At 40.4% G+C, this 23,393-nt stretch overlaps 1 protein-coding gene across 1 annotated transcript in view; it reads left to right on the top strand.

Moving 5' to 3' along the window:
* Positions 1-23,393, top strand: part of LOC144022314 (neural-cadherin) — a 110,777-nt gene that overhangs the window by 41,690 nt on the left and 45,694 nt on the right. Inside the window, exon 2 of the mRNA XM_077527019.1 lies at positions 20,655-20,843. Coding sequence (XP_077383145.1) covers positions 20,655-20,843 — 189 coding nt within the window. The remainder of the gene's footprint in view (positions 1-20,654; positions 20,844-23,393) is intronic.

Raw genomic sequence — 23,393 nt, 5'->3', positions numbered from 1 at the left:
AAAAAGGCCACAAAAAATGGCTACAAATCCCAACGTAAATCAAAATGGCGGACTTCCTGTTTGGTTTAGCAGATGGTTCCAAGAGACTTTTTTGTACATCGTGGGCTCTTATGTATGCCTCTAAATTATCATAGCGCTAGGTGAAACGTACAACCGGGAATGCTTCGTTAAAGAGGAGTTTTTTAGCTCAAAATGTGATGCCCAGCCCCTACGGGACTTCCTGTTGGGTTTAGCACATGGCACCAAGAGACTTTTTTGTACATCGTGGGCTGTTACATTTGTCTCCAAATTTTCGTAGTTATAGCTGCTTCGTACAACTGTGAATGCTTCATTGAGAAGGAATTATTTCCTTTGCAAAAAGTGCATACCACGACAACAGCGTGCGACAAAATAAAAAGCTTTCAATAACTTTTCATCTTTAACCTCTTAAAATGAATCACACCAAGTTTGAAGATGATCGGATAAACTCTGTAGGAGGAGTTCGTTAAAATAAGACCCCTATGAAATGGCCAAAAAAATGGCAACATGTTCCAAAGTAAATCAAAATGGCTGACTTCCTGTTAGGTTTAGCATATGGTTCAAAAAGACTTTTTTGTACCTCGAGGTCTGTTACATATGTCTTCAAATTTTAGTAACTCTAGGTGAAACGTACAGCCTGAAATGCTTCATTAAGTAAGAATTTTGAAATGCTAAATTTGATGCCCTGCCTCTGGCGGACTTTCTGTTAGGTTTCGCATATGGCACCAACAGGCTTTTTTGTAGGTCACAGTCTGTTACATATGTGTACCAATTTTCGTAGCTATAGTTTAAACGTACAACCGGCAATGCTTCGTTAAGTACAAATTTTTAAACTCCAAATTTCATGCCCCGCCCCCGTCATATAGTATGTCAAAAACTTTTGATTTTTTTTACCATGATGTTGTCCCAGGTGTTGAGATGGTACAGCCCAAGTCTGAAGTCAATCGGGTTAACCGTGTAGGAGAAGCGGGCAAAAGTATGACCCCTGCAAAAATGGGCCAAAATTGGACATTCAAATACTCATACCTCACTTCCTGTCTATTTTAGGGTACACATATCAAAGAGGTTTTGGTACATCTGGATGTGCTACAGGTGCCACACAATTTTCATAGCCGTAGGACAATCGTAGCGGGACAGGGATCCGTCTAAGCTATGTAGGTGGCGCTACAGAGCCATTTTTCTGTTATCATGTATGGCGACTTTAAAATCTAAAAATTTTCGCCAGGCCCGATCTGCGTGTAAAGTTTGGTGAGTTTTCGTTCATGTTTAGTGCCTCAAAAATGTGGTTGTTTGCGGAAAAGAATAATAACAAAGAAAAAGAAGAAGAAGAAGAACTAGAGCTGCGAGCAGCTATAAAGGGCCCTCGCAACCCGGGCCACGTTGGGGTATTTGCATGTCGGGGAACTGGCATGTTGGGGTACTGTTTCATAGGAAACCGTCTAAATTGTAAATGTTTTTGACATGCTTTGTGTTTGCAAAGTTTCATGGAAGGCCAAAAATGATGCACAATTAAAATAAAATCAAAATGGATTGGCACATGTCTATAGAATAATTTTTGGAGGTATTAGGCTGATAGGTATGCCTCCCAATATTCACACATCTAGCTGAACCATATAATCAGATATACTTCATAAAAATATCGAGACGGCGCTATTGAGCCATTTATTACAAATTGCACAACAAATTATAAAATATTCATGTTCGTGAGAGATCTGATCTGTGTGCAAAATTTTGTGAGTTTTTGCCCATGTTTAGACTCTCAAAAAAACATTTTCTTTGCAAACAATGCATCGCTACAGCAAAGGCGTGTGACAAAATTAAATTATTCAATAACTTTTCATCTTAAATATCTTAAGATGAAACATGCCAAAGAATGAAGACGATGTGATAAGTTTTGCAGAAAATATGACCCCTATAAAAGGCCCCAAAAAGTGGCTACAAATACCAAAGTAAATCAAAATGTCAGACTTCCTGTTTGGTTTAGCATTTGGTTTCAAGAGACTTTTTTGTACATCGTGGGCTCTTATGAATGCCTCCAAATTATCATAGCTCTAGGTGAAACGTACAACGGTGAATGCTTCGTTAAAGTGGAGGGGTTTTTTTTTTAGCACAAAATGTGATGCCCGGCCCCTGGGGGACTTCCTGTTGGGTTTAGCACATGGCACCAAGAGACTTTTTTGTACATCGTGGGCTGTTACATATGTCTCCAAATTTTCGTAGCAAGAGCTGCTTCGTACAACTGGGAATGCTTCATTGAGAAGGATTTTTTTTCCTTTGCAAACAAGTGCATGCCACGACAACAGCGTGCGACAAAATAAAAAGCTTTCAATAAATTTTCATCGTCAACATCTTAGATGAATCACACCAAGTTTGAAGATGATCGGATAAACTCTGTAGGAGGAGTTCGTTAAAATGAGACCCCTATGAAATGGCCAAAAAAATGGCAACACGTTCCAAAGTAAATCAAAATGCCGGACTTCCTGTTGGGGTTAGCATATGTTTCAAAAAGAGTTTTTTGTACCTCGAGGCCTGTTACATATGTCTTCAAATTTTGGTAACTCTAGGTAAAACGTACAACCGGGAATGCTTCGTTAAAGAGGAGTTGTTTTTTTTAGCACAAAATGTGATACCCGGCCCCTGGGGGACTTCCTGTTGGGTTTAGCACATAGCACCAAGAGACGTTTTTGTACATTGTGGGCTGTTACATATGTCTACAAATTTTCGTAGCTCTAGCTGCTTCGTACAACTGGGAATTCTTCATTAAGAAGAATATTTTTCCTTTGCAAACAAGTGCATGCCACGGCAACAGCGTGTGACGAAATAAAAAGCTTTCAATAACTTTTCATCTTCAACATCTTAAGATGAATCACACCAAGTTTGAAGATGATGGGATAAACTCTGTAGGAGGAGTTCATTAAAATAAGACCCCTATGAAATGGCCAAAAAAATGGCAACACGTTCCAAAGTAAATCAAAATGGTGGACTTTCTGTTAGGTTTAGCACATGGTTCAAAAAGTGTTTTTTGTACCTTGAGGGCTGTTACATATGTCTTCAAATTTTGGTAACTCTAGGTGAAACGTACAGCCGGGAATGCTTCTTTAAGTAAGAATTTTGAAACGCAAAATTTGATGCCCCGCCTCTGGCGGACTTCCTGTTGGGTTTAGCATATGGCACCAACAGACTTTTTTGTAGGTCGTAGTCTGTTACATATGTGTACCAATTTTCGTAGCTCTAGGTTAAACGTACAACCGGCAATACTACATTTAGTAAGAGTTTTGAAACTCTAAATTTGATGCCTCACCCCCGGCATATAGAAGGTCAAAATTTTTTGATTTTTTACCATGATGTTGTCCCAGGTGTTGAGATGGTACAGCCCAAGTTTGAAGTCAATCGGGTTAACCTTGTAGGAGAAGCGGGCAATAGTATGATCCATGTAAATGTGCAAAACTGGGCCAAAATTGGACATTCAGATGATCATACCTCACTTTCTGTCTATTTTAGGGTACACACATCAAAGAGGTTTTTGTTCATTGGGATGTGCTATAGGTGCCACACAATTTTCATAGCCGTCGGACAATCGTAGCGGGACAGGGATCCGTTTAACCTACGTAGGGGGCGCTAAGGAGCCATTTTTCTTTTGTCATGTATGGCGACTATAAAATATCAAATTTTTCGCCAGGCCTGATGTGTGTGTAAAGTTTGGTGAGTTTTCGGTCACGTTTAGTGTCTCAAAAATGTAATCGTTTGCGGAGAATAATAATAATAATAATAATAATAATAATAATTCTTACAAAAACAAGAGGGACCTCGCAGCGGTCGCTGCTCGGGCCCTAATAATAATAAGAAGAATTCCTACAAAAACAATAGGGCCTCGCAGCGGGACCGCCGCCGCCGCTGCTCGGGCCCTAATAATGAGAAGAATTCCTACAAAAACAATAGGGCCTCGCAGCGGCACCGCCGCCGCCGCTGCTCGGGCCCTAATAATAACTAGAGCTGCGAGCAGCTATAAAGGGCCCTCGCAACCTGGGCCACGTTGGGGTACTTGCACGTCGGGGTACTGGCATGTTGGGGTACTGTTTCATAGGAAACCGTCTAAATTGTAAATGTTTTTGCCATGCTTTGTGCTTGCAAAGTTTCATGGAAAGGCCAAAAATGATGCACAATTAACAAAATAAAATCACAATGGTTTGGCACATGGCTATAGAATAATTTTTGTAGGTATTAGACTGATAGGTGTGCCTCCAAATATTCACACATCTAGCTGAATCATATAATCGGAAATACTTCATAAAAATGTCTAGAGGGCGCTATTGAGCCATTTATTACAAATTGCACAACAAATCTCTAAAATATTCATGTTCTTGAGAGGTCTGATCTGTGTGCAAAGTTTTGAGTTTTCGCTCATATTTAGACTTTCAAAAAAAAAAGTATTTTTCTTTGCAAACAATGCATCGCTAGAGCAAAGGCGTGACAAACAATTTCAATAACTTTTCATCTTAAATATCTTCAGATGAAACACGCCAAAGAATGAAGACGATCTGATAAGTTTTGTAGAAAATATGAGGCCTATAAAAGGCCCCAAAAAATGGCTACAAATAGCAAAGTAAATCAAAATGGCAGACTTCCTGTTTGGTTTAGCATATGGCTTTAGAAACTTTTTTGTCAGTCTTAGGCTGATAGGTATCCCAATTTTTACAAATCTAGCTGAATCATACATTTCCAAAAGCTTCATAAAAATATCTATAAGGCGCTATTGAGCCATTTATTGCAAATTGCACAAGAAATCTCTAAAATATTCATGTTTATGACAAGTCTGATGTGTGTGTAAAGTTCCATGAGTTTTCGCTCATTTAGACAAAAAAAAAAAAAAAGCAGCATTTTACTTGGCAAATAATGCATCGCTATGGCAACGGCTTGCGACAAAATAAAAAAAACTTTCGATAACTTTGCATCTTAAACATCTTAAGATGAAACACACCAAGTTGGAAGACAGTCGGATAAATTTCGTAGGAGTTCGTTAAAATGTGACCCCTAAAAAAGGCCTAAATCAAAATGCCGGACTTCCTGTTTGGTTTAGCACATGGTTCCAAGAGACTTTTTTGTACATCGTGGGCTCTTATGTATGCCTGCAAATTATCATAGCGCTAGGTGAAACGTACAACCGGGAATGCTTCGTTAAAGAGGAGTTTTTTTAGCTCAAAATGTGATGCCCGGCCCCTGGGGGACTTCCTGTTGCGTTTAGCACATGGCACCAAGAGACATTTTTGTACATCCTGGGCTGTTACATATGTCTACAATTTTTCGTCGCTCTAGCTGCTTCGTACAACTGGGAATGCTTCATTAAGAAGGATTTTTTTCCTTTGCAAAAAGTGCATGCCACGACAACAGCGTGTGACGAAATAAAAAACTTTCAATAACTTTTCATTTTCAACATCTTAAGATGAATCACACCAAGTTTGAAGATGATCGGATAAACTCTGTAGGAGGAGTTTGTTAAAATATGACCCCTATGAAATGGCCCAAAAAAATGGCAACACATTCCAAAGTAAATCAAAATGGCGGACGTCCTGTTAGGTTTAGCATATGGTTCAAAAAGAGTTTTTTGTACCTCGAGGGCTGTTGTATACCTCTACAAATTTTGGTAACTCTAGGTGAAACGTACAGCCGGGTATGCTTTGTTAAAGAGGAGTTTTTTTAGCTCAAAATGTGATGCCCGGCCCCTGGGGGACTTCCTGTTGGGTTTAGCACAGGGCACCAAGAGACTTTTTTGTACATCTTGGGCTGTTACATATGTCTACAAATTTTCGTAGCTCTAGCTGCTTCGTACAACTGGCAATGCTTCTTTAAGGATATTTTTTTCCCTTTGCAAACAGTGCATGCCATGACAACAGCGTGCGACGAAATACAAAGCTTTCAATAACTTTTCATCTTCAACATCTTAAGATGAATCACACCAAGTTTGAAGATGATCGGATAAACACTGTAGGAGGAGTTCGTTAAAATAAGGCCCCAATGAGATGGCCAAAAAAATGGCAACACGTTCCAAAATAAATCAAAATGGTGGACTTCCTGTTAGGTTTAGCACATGGTTCAAAAAGAGTTTTTTGTAGGTCATAGTCTGTTACATATGTGTACCAATTTTCGTAGCTCTAGATTAAACGTACAACCGGCAATGCCTCGTGAAGTAAGAATTTTTAAACTCTAAATTTGATGCGACGCCGCCGTCATATAGTATATCAAAAACTTTTCATTTTTCACAATGATGTTGTCCCAGGTGTTGAGATGGTACATCCCAAGTTTGAAGTCAATCGGGTTAACCGTGTAGGAGAAGCGGGCAAAAGTATGACCCCTGTAAATGTGCAAAAATTGGCAAAAATTGGACATTTAAATACTCATACCTCACTTTCTGTCTATTTTAGGGTACACACTTCAAAGAGGTTTTTGTTCATTGGGATGTGCTACAGGTGCCACACAATTTTCATAGCCGTCGGACAATCGTAGCGGGACAGGGATCCGTTTAACCTATGTAGGGGGCGCTAAGGAGCCATTTTTCTGTTATCATGTATGGCGACTTTAAAATATCAAATTTTTCGCCAGGCCTGATGTGCGTGTAAAGTTTGGTGAGTTTTCGGTCACGTTTAGTGTCTCAAAAATGTGATCGTTTGCGGAGAATAATAATAATAATAATAACTAGAGCTGCGAGCAGCTATAAAGGGCCCTCGCAACCCGGGCCACGTTGGGGTATTTGCACGTCGGGGTACTGGCATGTTGGGGTACTGTCAAATAGGAAACCATCTAAATTTTAAACGTTTTTTCCATGCTTTGTGTTTGTAAAGTTTCATGGAAAGGCCAAAAATGATGCACAATTAACAAAATAAAATCAAAATGGATTGGCACATGGCTATATAGAATACTTTTTGAAAATATATGGCATGCCTGCCAATATTCACACATCTAGCTGAATCATATAATCGGAAAGACTTCATAAAAATGTCTAGAGGGCGCTATTGAAGCATTTATTGCAAATTTAATAAGAAATCTCTAAAATATTCATGCTTATGACAAGCCTGATGTGTGTGTAAAGTTTCATGAGTTTTTGCACATGTTTAGACCCAAAAAAAAAAAGCAGCATTTTACTTGGCAAACAATGCATCGCCATGAAACGGCGTGCGACAAAATAAATAACTTTCGATAACTTTGTATCTTAAACATCTTAAGATGAAGCACACCAAGTTTGAAGACAGTCGGATAAATTTTGTAGGAGGAGTTCGTTAAAATATGACCCCTAAAAAAAGGCCACAAAAAATGGCTACAAATCCCAACGTAAATCAAAATGGCGGACTTCCTGTTTGGTTTAGCAGATAGTTCCAAGAGACTTTTTTGTACATCGTGGGCTCTTATGTATGCCTCTAAATTATCATAGCGCTAGGTGAAACGTACAACCGGGAATGCTTCGTTAAAGAGGAGTTTTTTACCTCAAAATGTGATGACCGGCCCCTACGGGACTTCCTGTTGGGTTTAGCACATGGCACCAAGAGACTTTTTTGTACATCGTGGGCTGTTAAATTTGTCTGCAAATTTACGTAGCTCTAGCTGCTTCGTACAACTGGGAATGCTTCATTAAGAGGGAATTTTTTCCTTTGCAAACTGTGCATGCCACGGCAACAGCGTGCGACGAAATAAAAAGCTTTCAATAACTTTTCATCTTCAACATTTTAAGATGAATCACACCAAGTTTGGAGATGATCGGATAAACTCTGTAGGAGGAGTTCGTTAAAATAAGACCCCTATGAAATGGCCCAAAAAATGGCAACACATTCCAAAGTAAATCAAAATGGCGGACTTCCTGTTCGGTTTAGCATATGGTTCAAAAAGAGTTTTTTGTACCTTGAGGGCTGTTACATATGTCTTCAAATGTTGGTAACTCTAGGTGAAATGTACAGCCGGGAATGCTTCATTAAATAAGAATTTTGAAACACAAAATTTGATGCCTCGCCTCTGGCGGACTTCCTGTTAGGTTTAGCATATGGCACCAACAGGTTTTTTTGTAGATCATAGTCTGTTACATATGTGTACCAATTTTCGTGGCTCTCAATTAAACGTACCACCGGCAATGCTTTGTTAAGTAAGAATTTTGAAACTGTAAATTTGATGCCCCGCCACCGTCATATAGTATGTCCAAAACTTTAGATTTTTTACCATGATGTTGTCCCAGGTGTTGAGATGGTACAGCCCAAGTTTGAAGTCAATCGGGTTAACCGTGTAGGAGAAGCGGGCAAAAGTATGACCCCTGTAAATGTGCAAAAATGGGCCAAAATTGGACATTCAAATACTCATACCTCACTTCCTGTCTATTTTAGGGTACACATATCAAAGAGGTTTTTGTTCATCTGGATATGCTACAGGTGCCACACAATTTTCGTAGCCATAGGACAATCGTAGCGGGACAGGGATCCGTTAAACCTATGTAGGTGGCGCTACAGAGCCATTTTTCTGTTACCATGTATGGCGCCTTTAAAATATCAAATTTTTCGCCAGGCCCGATCTGCGTGTAAAGTTTGGTGAGTTTTCGTTCATGTTTAGTGCCTCAAAAATGTGGTTGTTTGCGGAAAAGAATAATAACAAAGAAAAAGAAGAAGAAGAAGAATAATAACTAGAGCTGCGAGCAGCTATAAAGGGCCCTCGCAACCTGGGCCACGTTGGGGTACTTGCACGTCGGGGTACTGGCACGTTGGGGTACTGTCAAATCGGACAAGGACCATCTAAAATGTTTTTGACAAGCTTTGTGAGTGCAAAAGGCCAAAGATGGTGTGCAATTCCCAAAATAAATTCAAAATGGCGGACTTCCTTTTAGGTTTAGCATACGGCTACAGAATACTTTTTGTAGGTCTTAAGCTAATAGGTATGCCTCCCAGTTTTCAAAAATCTAGGTCAAGTCATCTTTAGTTGTGTATCGCTTGAATCATACAATTGGAAATGCTCCATAAAAATGCATAGAGGGCGCTATTGAGCACAACGTTGGGTTACTTGCACGTCAGGGTACTGGCACGTTGGGGTACTGTTACATGGAACAAGGACCATTTAAAATGTTAGTTTTTCCCATGCCTTGTCTGTGCAAAGTTCTATGAAAGAGGCCAAAAATGATGTATAATTCCCAAAATAAAATCAAAATAGCGGACTTCCTCTTTGGTTTGGCAAATGGCTACATAATACTTTTTTGTAGGTATTAGGCTGATAGGGGTCTGTCCTAATTTTCACAAATCTAGCAGAATCATACAATCGGAAATACTTCATAAAAATGTCTAGAGGGCGCTATTTATTGCAAATTGCACAATAAATCTCTAAAAATTCATGTTCATGACAAGTCTGATGTGTTTGCAAAGTTTCATGAGTTTTCAGACATGTATAGATAAAAAAACAAAGCAGCACTTTACTTGGCAAACAATGCATCGCTATAGCAGCAGCGTGCGACAAAATAAAAAACTTTCGATAACTTTGCATCTTAAACATCTTAAGATGAAACACACCAAGTTTGAAGACGGTCGGATGAACTTTGTACGAGGAGTTCGTTAAAATATGACCCCTGAAAAAGGCCACAAAAAATGGCAACAAATCCCATCGTAAATCAAAATGGCAGACTTCCTGTTTGGTTTAGCACATGGTTCCAAGAGACTTTTTTGTACATCGTGGGCTCTTATGTATGCCTGCAAATTATCATCGCGCTAGGTGAAACGTACAACCGGGAATGCTTCGTTAAAGAGGAGTTTTCTAGCTCAAAATGTGATGTCCGGCCCCTGGGGGACTTCCTGTTGGGTTTAGCACATGGCACGAAGAGACTTTTTTGTACATTGTGGGCTGTTACATATGTCTACAAATTTTTGTAGCTCTAGCTACTTCGTACAACTGGGAATGCTTCATTAAGAAGGATTTTTTTCCTTTGCAAAAAGTGCATGCCACGACAACAGCGTGCGACGAAATAAAGAGCTTTCAATAACTTTTCATCCTCAACATCTTAAGATGAGTCACACCAAGTTTGAAGATGATCGGATAAACTCTGTAGGAGGAGTTCGTTAAAATATGACCCCTATGAAATGGCCCAAAAAATGGCAACACATTCCAAAGTAAATCAAAATGGCGGACGTCCTGTTAGGTTTAGCATATGGTTCAAAAAGAGTTTTTTGTACCTCGAGGGCTGTTATATACCTCTACAAATTTTGGTAACTCTAGGTGAAACGTACAGCCGGGTATGCTTTGTTAAAGAGGAGTTTTTTAGCTCAAAATGTGATGCCCGGCCCCTGGGGGACTTCCTGTTGGGTTTAGCACAGGGCACCAAGAGACTTTTTTTGTACATCTTGGGCTGTTACATATGTCTACAAATTTTCGTAGCTCTCGCTGCTTCGTATAAATGGGAATGCTTCTTTAAGGATATTTTTTTTCCTTTGCAAACAGTGCATGCCATGACAACAGCGTGTGACGAACTACAAAGCTTTCAATAACTTTCCATCTTCAACATCTTAAGATGAATTCACACCAAGTTTGAAGATGATCGGATAAACACTGTAGGAGGAGTTCGTTAAAATAAGACCCCAATGAAATGGCCAAAAAAATGGCAACACGTTCCAAAATAAATCAAAATGGTGGACTTCCTGTTAGGTTTAGCATATGGTTCAAAAAGAGTTTTTTGTAGGTCATAGCCTGTTACATATGTGTACCAATTTTCGTAGCTCTAGATTAAACGTACAACCGGCAATGCTTCGTGAAGTAAGAATTTTTAAACTCTAAATTTGATGCGCCACCGCCGTCATATAGTATATCAAAAACTTTTCATTTTTCACAATGATGTTGTCCCAGGTGTTGAGATGGTACATCCCAAGTTTGAAGTCAATCGGGTTAACCGTGTAGGAGAAGCGGGCAAAAGTATGACCCCTGTAAATGTGCAAAAATTGGCAAAAATTGGACATTTAAATACTCATACCTCACTTTCTGTCTATTTTAGGGTACACACTTCAAAGAGGTTTTTGTTCATTGGGATGTGCTACAGGTGCCACACAATTTTCATAGCCGTCGGACAATCGTAGCGGGACAGGGATCCGTTTAACCTATGTAGGGGGCGCTAAGGAGCCATTTTTCTGTTATCATGTATGGCGACTTTAAAATATCAAATTTTTCGCCAGGCCTGATGTGCGTGTAAAGTTTGGTGAGTTTTCGGTCACGTTTAGTGTCTCAAAAATGCGATTGTTTGCGGAGAAGAATAATAATAAGAATAATAATAATAAGAAGAATTCCTACAAAAACAATAGGGCCTCGCAGCGGCACCGCCGCCGCCGCTGCTCGGGCCCTAATAAGAATTCCTTCAGGAACAATAGGGACCTCGCAGCGGTCGCTGCTCGGGCCCTAATAATAATAATAATAACTAGAGCTGCGAGCAGCTATAAAGGGCCCTCGCAACCCGGGCCACGTTGGGGTATTTGCACGTCGGGGTACTGGCATGTTGGGGTACTGTCAAATAGGAAACCATCTAAATTGTAAACGTTTTTGCCATGCTTTGTGTTTTTAAAGTTTCATGGAAAGGCCAAAAACGATGCACAATTAACAAAATAAAATCAAAATGGATTGGCACATGGCTATATAGAATACTTTTTGAATATATTCGGCATGCCTGCCAATATTCACACATCTAGCTGAATCATATAATCGGAAAGACTTCATAAAAATGTCTAGAGGGCGCTATTGAGCCATTTATTACAAGTAGCACAACAAATCTCTAAATAAAATATTCATGTTCTAGACAGGTCTGGTGCGTGTGCAAAGTTTTGTGAGTTTTCACCCATATTTAGACTCTCAAAAAAGCATTTTTCTTCACAAACAATGCATGGCTACAGCAAAGGCGTGTGACAAAATAAAAAAATTCAATAACTTTTCATCTTAAATATCTTAAGATGAAACACGCCAAAGAATGAAGACGATCTGATAAGTTCTGTTGAAAATATGACCCCTATAAAAGGCCCCAAAAAATGGCTACAAATACCAAAGTAAATCAAAATGGCAGACTTCCTTTTTGATTCAGCATATGGCTTTAGAAACCTTTTTGTAAGTCTTAGGCTGATAGGTATCCCAATTTTTACAAATCTAGCTGAATCATAAAACACAAAACATTTGCAAAAGCTTCATAAAAATGTCTAGAGGGCGCTATTGAACCATTTATTGCAAATTGAATAAGAAATCTCTAAAATATTCATGCTGATGACAAGCCTGATGTGTGTGTAAAGTTTCATGAGTTTTTGCACATGTTTAGACCAAAAAAAAAAAGTAACATTTTACTTGGCAAACAATGCATCGCCATGACAACGGCGTGCGACAAAATAAATAACTTTCGATAACTTTGCATCTTAAACATCTTAAGATGAAGCACACCAAGTTTAAAGACAGTCGGATAAATTTTGTAGGAGGAGTTCGTTAAAATATGACCCCTAAAAAAGGCCACAAAAAATGGCTACAAATCCCAACGTAAATCAAAATGGTGGACTTCCTGATTGGTTTAGCATATTGCTCCAAGAGACTTTTTTTGTACATCCTGAGCTCTTATGTTTGCCTGCAAATTATCATAGCTTTAGGTGTTTAATCAAAACGCAAAATATGGTGTGCAATTCCCATGCATTGCTATGGCAACAGCGTGTGACAAAATAAAAAACTTTCGATTACTTTGCATCTTAAACATCTTAAGATGAAACATACCAAGTTTGAAGACAGTCGGATAAATTTTGTAGGAGGGGTTCGTTAAAATATGACCCCTGAAAAAGGCCACAAAAAATGGCAACAAATCCCATCATAAATCAAAATGGCGGACTTCCTGTTTGGTTTAGCCCATGGTTCCAAGAGACTTTTTTGTACATCGTGGGCTCTTATGTATGCCTGCAAATTATCATAGCGCTAGGTGAAACGTACAACCGGGAATGCTTAGTTAAAGAGGAGTTTTTTAGCTCAAAATGTGATGCCCGGCCCCTGGGGGACTTCCTGTTGCGTTTAGCACATGGCACCAAGAGACATTTTTGTAGATCCTGGGCTGTTACATATGTCTACAATTTTTCGTCACTCTAGCTGCTTCGTACAACTGGGAATGCTTCATTAAGAAGGATTTTTTTCCTTTGCAAAAAGTGCATGCCACGATAACAGCATGTGACGAAATAAAAAACTTTCAATAACTTTTCATTTTCAACATCTTAAGATGAATCACACCAAGTTTGAAGATGATCGGATAAACTCTGTAGGAGGAGTTTGTTAAAATATGACCCCTATGAAATGGCCAAAAAAAATGGCAACACATTCCAAAGTAAATCAAAATGGCGGACGTCCTGTTAGGTTTAGCATATGGTTCAAAAAGAGTTTTTTGTAAATCGAGGGCTGTTATATACCTCTACAAATTTTGGTAACTCTAGGTGAAACGTACAGCCGGGTATGCTTTGTTAAAGAGGGGTTTTTTTTAGCTCAAAATGTGATGCCCGGCCCCTGGGGGACTTCCTGTTGGGTTTAGCACAGGGCACCAGGAGACTTTTTTGTACATCTTGGGCTGTTACATATGTCTACAAATTTTCGTAGCTCTAGCTGCTTCGTACAACTGGCAATGCTTCTTTAAGGATATTTTTTTTCCTTTGCAAACAGTGCATGCCATGACAACAGCGTGCGACGAAATACAAAGCTTTCAATAACTTTTCATCTTCAACATCTTAAGATGAATCACACCAAGTTTGAAGATGATCGGATAAACACTGTAGGAGGAGTTCGTTAAAATAAGACTCCAATGAAATGGCCAAAAAAATGGCAACACGTTCCAAAATAAATCAAAATGGTGGACTTCCTGTTAGGTTTAGCATATGGTTCAAAAAGAGTTTTTTGTAGGTCATAGCCTGTTACATATGTGTACCAATTTTCGTAGCTCTAGATTAAACGTACAACCGGCAATGCCTCGTGAAGTAAGAATTTTTAAACTCTAAATTTGATGCGCCGCCGCCGTCATATAGTATATCAAAAACTTTTCATTTTTCACAATGATGTTGTCCCAGGTGTTGAGATGGTACATCCCAAGTTTGAAGTCAATCGGGTTAACCGTGTAGGAGAAGCGGGCAAAAGTATGACCCCTGTAAATGTGCAAAAATTGGCAAAAATTGGACATTTAAATACTCATACCTCACTTTCTGTCTATTTTAGGGTACACACTTCAAAGAGGTTTTTGTTCATTGGGATGTGCTACAGGTGCCACACAATTTTCATAGCCGTCGGACAATCGTAGCGGGACAGGGATCCGTTTAACCTATGTAGGGGGCGCTAAGGAGCCATTTTTCTGTTATCATGTATGGCGACTTTAAAATATCAAATTTTTCGCCAGGCCTGATGTGCGTGTAAAGTTTGGTGAGTTTTCGGTCACGTTTAGTGTCTCAAAAATGCGATTGTTTGCGGAGAAGAATAATAATAAGAATAATAATAAGAAGAATTCCTACAAAAACAATAGGGCCTCGCAGCGGCACCGCCGCCGCCGCTGCTCGGGCCCTAATAATAAGAATTCCTACAAAAACAATAGGGCCTCGCAGCGGCACCGCCGCCGCCGCTGCTCGGGCCCTAATAAGAATTCCTTCAGGAACAATAGGGACCTCGCAGCGGTCGCTGCTCGGGCCCTAATAAATACTGACTGTTCCTGTGCATTTTGGCCTCTTGGGGGCAGTGTGGTGCCGTGCATCCATGGTGTACACATTTAAAGTGAGTACAGAAGAAAGTTATGATTGTATTCTAATAACTCATTTTTCACACATTGGGAAGAATTTGTGCTTTTGCGTAGTGTTATTTTACCCGTGGCCATGTGTTCCAACAGCATTTGTGTGTGAATGTTTGTTATTTGAAGGAAAAACACTCCCGAAGTCGATGCTAACGTCCGGTTAGCATTGAATGGGATCCTCCTTTCGCTTTTAGAGTGGATGTTATTCTTAGTGTAATCTGTTTAGTTTTACAGTTAACCCCAACTGGGATGTCATTAAACAGCTTAAAGGACGCTTTGGGGACAACAGAATAATCCTAATAACATACGCTACACACTTGCTAGTTGCTAATGCTACGTGAGCAAAATGGTGCATTCAGGGTACTTTTAAACCGTCGGAAACTTCGGTTTTCTTCGATAATGTTTATAACATTTTAAGGGGAAAATAATCGGCCATTTTGCCCAGTTGGCCAATTGTTTTGGCAGATGTTTGAAGACCAATAATCACCCGATTTTAATCGGCAGCTGGGTACTGGCAGTCAGGGATACATCCATCCATCCATTTTCTTGACCGCTTATTCCTCACAAGGGTCGCGGGGGCTGCTGGCGCCTATCTCAGCTGGCTCTGGGCAGTAGGCGGGGGACACCCTGGACTGGTTGCCAACCAATCGCAGGGCACACAGAGACGAACAACCATCCACACTCACACGCACACCTAGGGACAATTCGGAGCGCCCAATTAACCTGCCATGCATGTCTTTGGAATGTGGGAGGAGACCGGAGTACCCGGAGAAGACCCACGCGGGCACGGGGAGAACATGCAAACTCCACCCAGGAAGGTCCGAGCCTGGACTCGAACCGGAGACCTCAGAACTGGGAAGCGGACGTGCTAACCACTCGACTACCGTGCCGCCCTCGCGGGGTGTGCTGGCGCCTATCTCAGCTGGCTCTGGGCAGTAGGCAGGGGACACCCTGGACTGGTTGCCAGCCAATCGCAGGGCAGGTCAGGGATACACACAAACTTAAATGCATATAAAAACACACACTTACATCACAACAAGAACTATACAGCAGTGGGTTATGACATCAATCAAACACACTCCGGTCCACGTTCACTGCTGTCCAAAGCATGGTGTCATAATTTGACGATCGCTTTGAGGATTCGCCATGAAAAAGGCATGCGGCTTTAATGATTATTATTTTTCATTTCCTGCATTGCTCATCATCAGCAGTGCGAATGAGGTTTAATTAACTGTGTGCCTGCAGGACTTTGTCTTTGTGTGTGTGTGTGTGTGTGTGCGTATGAGAGGCTGCGTAAAGTAGGCCAGTCTATAAGGTTGCTAATTAGGATGCAGCAGGCCTCCCTGTCCGCTGGATCCCACGGACCAGATGGAGGGCCCGGTTCACCAACAGAAGCGTGTTTGTTTGCTCGCTGGTCGAGACGAGTTCGCCTCGCTGCCGTCGCGTCCTTTCGCCGTTACGTGACCTCACTGTAACTTGTGCGGGAATCTGAAGTCGCGCGCTTTTGCTAGCGTCGCACACGCGTGTTAACACACACACAGATGAGGCAACGACAGAGTGCTTCTCACATGTCAACTTGACATGTCGCCATGGCACCCGGCCCCCTTGGGGGACACCTGTGCCGCTCTGGGTTGCCATGGCGATGTATCCCACCCTGTCAATCACACACAGGATCGTATGCAGTTAAAATAGTTTTCGAGCCCTGCAACCTAAACCTGCATAAGTTGAACGAAATAAAAGGATGGATGGAAACAAAAAGACGTTTTGAACCAACAATGATCCTGAAAAACTCATTAGTCGGGTCACTTATATCTCAAGGCACCGCTGTCATTTTATCAAACAATAATGTTAAGATATAACACAAAATGCTATCAGCAGGCTAACAAAAATTAGCATATTTACTCCTTGGCCACACTAATGAATATGAGTTGGCAAAAGCTTACTTCCATTCTTGTCTGTCTTTGATTTATTTCTTTTCCCGTCATCCCGTCACCCCCCTTCCACCTCCCACCCCCTCCTTCCTCCCTCAGAGGCATCTTGTTTTCCTTCCCTTTGCTAATTGACGCTCCTCCGGTGAGGCGGCATGCAGGAGATTCTTCTCCTTCTTCGTCTATTTCGACAGCGCCTTCGCGCTGAATAACATCAAGTAGCAGTCGGCTCGCGTCTGCTTCCTCCCGTGTGGTGAAAAAGCTGCCGGTGTGACACAAACATGAGTACACAAACGTGTACACGCTGACGCTAAAAGACTTTTTAGCATCTTTCACTTCCTGCCCTTATTTGGCTTCAGCTGATGTGAAGGTTTGTCATGATGAACTTCAACAATGTTCAGACTCAAGCTGGACACTTTTGTGATTTGTCAACAAAAGTTGTGAAAAGCACAACAAAACATGACGACTGAACACGCTATGATCTAAAGCTAATTTAGAACAACACAAAAGCTACTTTACATAGTTAGCGTTTCACCAACATAGAACAATCACAGAACCAATATATGTAGTCTCAACACAGTACTAACATAGCACTAGTTTATAATCAACACAACCCATCACAGACAGCACAAAACCCACCATAGATTCTACACAAAGCCAACACAAAACACTTCCACAATCAACTTAGAAGCATCACAGAACAAATTCAGATGGGAAAGGAACAACACAGTGCTAACATAGAGCTAATGTAGACCCAGAATCGCGTCAACACAGGACCTAGGACAGCGCAGAAGCAACACAATAACACAAACCAGCACCAACATAAAACCACTACAAACCTATAAATACAACAAACATACCATAACTATAACTAAACTAACATATAACTAGCATAGAACCGACATGGTAACAGGACAGAACAGCCACAGAACCAACATAAAAGTGACATAAATCCTGCATAGTACCATTATGGAACCAAGCTATGACAATTACAGACCCAAAATACAGTAGAACAATCACAGGATTGAAACAGGAAATCACAGAACCCACAGAAGACCCACACAGTAACAACCTAGAACATCACAGAACAAACATAGATTCAACATAAAACCAAACAACAACAACTTAGAATCACAGAACCAACACAGGAAAAACAGACCATGAAATAACCAATACAGGACCATCAACGAACCAATACAGGACCAACATAGATCAACACATAACTATGACCGAACCAAAATTGTCATGTTTCAGTTTTGGGGTTGAGTTTTGGGTGCTTATGTGGTCTTTTGTCTGGTTTTGTCTCCCCTAGTCTCGTCATAGTTAACCTCGTCCACCTGTGTGTGTCGCCCCTCCCCTTTGTGTTGCTAATTAGTGCCCTCTGCCTGCTGTTTCCCAGATGTGTCTTGTTAGTGTCTCGTTAGTGTTGTATTTAGGGAGTGGTGTTTGTTCATGTGTTATGGGAGCATTGTCTTGCCTTGTCTTGTTCTGTTGAGGTGTGCAGTGCTGATAGTGTTACGTCTAGTCAAGTTTCTCTACGTTTAGTCAAGTTTCTCTACGTTTAGTCAGGTTTCTCCATGTTTAGTCAAGACTCCACGTCACCTCAAGTCTCCACGTCACCTCAAGTCTTCACGTCACCTCAAGTCTCCACATCAATCCAAGTCTGTCCACATCAACCCAAGACCCAAGTCTGTCCACGTTAACCCAAGTCTGTCCACGTCAATCCAAGTCTGGGACCACCACAGCAAGTAAGGTTATTTTGTCCTGTTCATGCCATGCTGAAAACATGGCTAATGAGGAGGGCATTACGGGAAGTCGAATCTGACCCTGAGACTCATCTGCGCTGAAGTTCATTGAGCCTCAAACTCAACGGGCCACAGGAAGTGACCCTCGCGGGCATCTTGACTCTCACCAAACTCGTATTCATGAGCTGCTCGGTGTGAGGAGGCTGCCCCCCCCCCCCGGCCTGAGGGTTTCGCTTTCTGCTTTCCGCTTTTGCGCCGTCACCTCGCCGCATGAAAAATGCAGCGGACATCAAGTGACAAAAGAGCGACGGAAGGCGGTCCCGCCGTCCTAACAATCCTTCCGACAGCGCACCGTTCGTGTCAGACAAGCGTCACGTCGACACGCGTGAAAGCGCAAACGTGTGCGTCTCTGCGGTCAGCGCTTGCCTTTTCAACATCTCGGTACGCTCCGGCAAGCTGCCTTATGTGTATGTTGGTTTGACATTATTGTGGCGACTAGGATGAGTGGAGCAAATGTGAGAGAGGGATCATGGTACCTTATTTTCTACTAAGGCGCTAGCTAAATAGATTTACACTTAATTGCTTTTGTTTTTGTTGTAGAGTGAATGATCACTATAGTCTTTATAGTGTATGCAGAACATAAAATGATTTCGCCCATTGTGTTGCTGGTCTGAGCAGACAGGAAGTAGTCAATGTTTGAATAATTGAAAGCGTTGATCATGTTTTTAAACGAAAACATGACGAGGAACAACGCAGACACCCTCTTGAACTCATCTGAGTCATGTTCAAGTCACATTGTTGTTGATGTTTTAGGACAGCAGACATTTTGTTCAAATGACACCACAACTCCTCTTCCTCTTGCTACTCCTTATTCGTCCTATCCCCCTCAAACCTCCTTCTACCTGCTCCTTCTCCCACCTCCTCCTCAGTCTCCTTTCTGAGCCGTCAGGCCGCGTTGATGTTGATTGTGCTAATGGGCCGCGTTCCATTACGCCGCTGGAGGGGTGCAGCGTATGTAAAACAAGACCCTTTAAATAGACACCATTATTCTGTATTTAACCAGCCAGGAGTGACGAGCATCCAGGCAGAGGAGGACGTGAGGATGACTTCATCTTCACCTTTTCCTCCACTTTACTGAACAAAGTGAAAAGACTTCAGAAGTCATCCATATGGAATAAATTTTTACAGTTGTACACAAATAGTCTTTGGTCTTGTTAATGTAATTACTTGACTAAAGCAAAAGTAATACTTGTGAGTGGGATCAAAATAAATCAGTTAATAAATTTAGCAATAGCAAATTAGTCATTCAAGTTGGTCCAAAGTATCATTTTTTTTCATCGTTCCTCTGACACAATTTGTTGGCAGAAGTTGACACGGAGTTGTTGTTTTCCAGCCTTCTCGACAAATCCCTCCACGGAAAAAAAAAAAAAAAAAAAAGCACACGACCCAGAGTTTCAAAACAAAACCTGCATCTTTTTTTGTCGGCAACGTCATAAAAAGGGGGAAAAAAATGTAGCTGTTGTCTTCCCGGGGAACAGGAAGCAGATAAAAGGCGCGATATGAGCTCGTCGACTAATGTCAGCGTGTCCCCTCGGGGCTTGCAGAGACACCGGCTTTCATGATACCTACTGAACAACGCGCAGCGCTAGCTAGTTTAGCAACAAAGAAGGGTGCCGAAACAACAGCTAACGACGGCGACAAAAGGAGAACAACGGCTAGAACACACAAAACAACAGTTGAGTTTGTCAAGTTGACGACAAAAGCCTAGCATTGAACTAGCAAAAAGCTAACATAACACTATCTAAACAAATGCTGCCAAAGCCACTACATCATGCTACATTCCATAGAAAAACAACCAAAGCAATGTAGGTAAAAGCTAACATGACGCTATTCGTTCACATAATAGTTAAAACCATGACAAGAACGTAGCATGTTGTGCTTAGCAAAAAGCTAACATGACCGACCATAACAACCAAAAGTGGAAAATTCTGCGTCTTTATCCAGATCTGCTCCAAAGTTATGATTCCAGAAGATTTTGTATAATTCAGGAATAAGTTAACATCACTGTCAGTAGCACTATATTTTCCCTTTTCTACTAATGACTTCCATCAGCCTTCTGATTGGCTCCAATGACCTCATGGTTTGGCGTCACCTGTTGCTTGGCATGTGACTGAGTCGTCTGTGTCTCTCCTGCAGGTGACGAGTGGTACCTGTGCCGGTTGATTCTGAGCTCGCTCAGTCAGGCCCACCTGCAATGGACCATGTTCCCGGCACCTTATCTGGCGGCCGTGGGTCCTGACGCCGCCCCCGGGTCTGTGGTCTACCGCCTGTCGTCACGGCAACGTGACGGCACCCTCGGACAACCTCAGTTCCTTCTATTGGACGGTGAGCATTTATATTTAAAATGAAAATCAAATGTTTATAACCTGTTGTGTCGTTATCATTATGGAGTTTTTGTTAACACAAACTGGCCAATCACAGCACAGCAAGTTTTTGATGTATTTTTGGTTTGTTAAGGTAATTATTATTACTAAAGTACCAAGACTGATTGAAAGGAAATGGTTTTATTTACTTTAAAAACTAAGCCAGGCAAAATGCTGACTGGACAAAGCCATGTGGCTGTCCGCATAGTCGTGTTAAATCTGCTAAAAATCAGCGGGCACTTCTGTTGTATTTCATTCTGATTTAATTTTCATAGTAATTTTAATTAAGTGATTTGATTATTGTTTTAAAGATCGACTGGCACAGCTTTGTTTGTGACATAGTGAGCGATGCACTTTTGTTTTCCACAAAATAATTGTATGCTCTTGTTAGCTTGTTTATGCTACTAGCACATTAGCAATAGTAGTAAAGATGTTTTTTGTTGTTTTGTTTTACCTTAGCCCCTATATACTAGGAATTATGGTGGCCTTGAAAGCACAAAAAGCATAAAAGTCAAACTCTTGAACCAACTGTTATGCTAATAACACACTAGCGCTAACACTACAGATGTTTGTTTTTGCATTTATTCAGCCCCTGGGGGTCTTACTGTGCAAGTATATAGCCTTAAAGGCATAAAAGCAAGCTAAGCAAACAAGGAGAGGCCTTTTGGAATGTAAATATTAATAAGTGTTAAATCAAACATATGAATGGTGGAATAAAATCACAGTGTTAGTGTTACCGTTAGTGTTAAATGTAGTTGTTTATATATATCCTTATACATACATGACATGCATACATGCAAATAAGAATGTATATGTATTACCTGTCAGAGGAATTTGCATGTGTGACAAACCTGCTTTAGCTCGGAGAGCCACAGATTTATCTAAATAAAAAGTGACTTGTTGAATTTCAATTAGCGTCAAGAATGCTGAAAAAAAATGCTGTTAAACGGCACGATCCCCCCCCCATGCTAAACGCTCCCCTGGGGGGCCGAGAGAGCTCCCACGTTGGGGAATAATAAGAGCGTCTCCGGAGAGGCGGCGAGGTGGGCGGATGGGCGCCGGTGGCTGTGGATTTTTGTATTTTTATTTTTTTTAAGAGCAATAGAAGAAGAAGATATTTTAAGAGTTGATTTTCTTTTTTTTTTTTTAAACTGCATCCCTTTGGCATAATGTGACGACACGTGTCCTCGCAAATAAACCACTAATTTGACTTATTCTCATATCTTGCCAACGTGGATTTAAGTGAGATTAAGTCCCACTTCACACAATTCTATTTATATACTCACCACTTGTTACGTTACACCATTTCAAAGAGGCAATACAAGAATTATCCACTACAAAAGTAATAAGTCTCACTTTTCAAGCTCAAGTACTCAACATGGTTGCAAAATTATTAGAAACAACTCAGTATGACATAGCATAGATGTAAAAAAAAAAATAATTGAATGCTTCTCCAAAATTAGCTTTGTTATCTTTGTTCAGACATTTTGTATTTGTTGTTGTTAGACTGGCTGCTTTAAACCAAAATAATCAGCTTCCTGTTACATTTCAAACATGTTTCCTTTAGACTATCTCATTTGTCCTGTTTGTATCGATATGTCCACCAAATATCGTGCTGATCGCTGAAACTGGTGTCAGTTTTTCTAATTTAGTACTGGGTAAGTCTTGTTGGGGACCCCTGCAGTGCAAACTGTGCATGTCCACCAGGATGCACACGCTTCAGAAATTCGGCCAGAGCTGATCTATTGTTAATAGAAAACAGTGTTCCTCCACCACAGTGATGATGAGCAGAATCATTGTAGCGGGAGGACGGAATGATTGACAGGTGGGATGCAGCTGCGACCAGCGGAGGCCCTCTGGTCAACAGCTGAGGATCCCACTTCCTCTTCTTCATCATCATCTTCTTCATCTGTCCTCTTTTACCTTGGGCTCATTCCAAAACCTTTCTCATCCAGGCTACTTTTTTTTTTTTTTTTTTTTTTTAAGGATTTTACAGAAAAATCAATGCACTAAAATTAGTAGAAGACAATATTCATATTTTCTTAAACCGCTTTGATGCTGTAACATTAAATACAAAACATGATAATTAATGATGTAATATAAAATTTTAAATTGGATTTTTATTTCATTTTTGATATATTTTACTAATATATGATTATTGAACTTAATTTACTTATAAATAATTAATAATAATCCATGTTTATAATTTTATTTAGATTATTTTATATTCATAATTTTATTTGTATGTTACAAAGAAAGTTATGAATATTTTAGTATTTTTTCTAAAAAAAAAAAAAAGTAATTCATAGAAAATAATAGGTAAGAAATATAAATAATAAATAAATATTACAGAACATACATATTGTAGTATTACTGTATGTATGATTTTCTTATTCATTTGAATTGAATTCAGATTAGTTTCATTTTTATAATTTTATTTTTTATTATTTAATTATTTGTTTAATGAACGTTCAGAATGTTTTTGTATGTTTTTATACAAAGGGTAATTCAT

The sequence above is a fragment of the Festucalex cinctus genome, chromosome 7, assembly GCF_051991245.1.
Source record: "Festucalex cinctus isolate MCC-2025b chromosome 7, RoL_Fcin_1.0, whole genome shotgun sequence".
NCBI classification, from domain to species: domain Eukaryota; kingdom Metazoa; phylum Chordata; class Actinopteri; order Syngnathiformes; family Syngnathidae; genus Festucalex; species Festucalex cinctus.
Note: the sequence above shows the minus strand (reverse complement) of the source record. Positions and strands in the feature narration are given on the sequence as shown.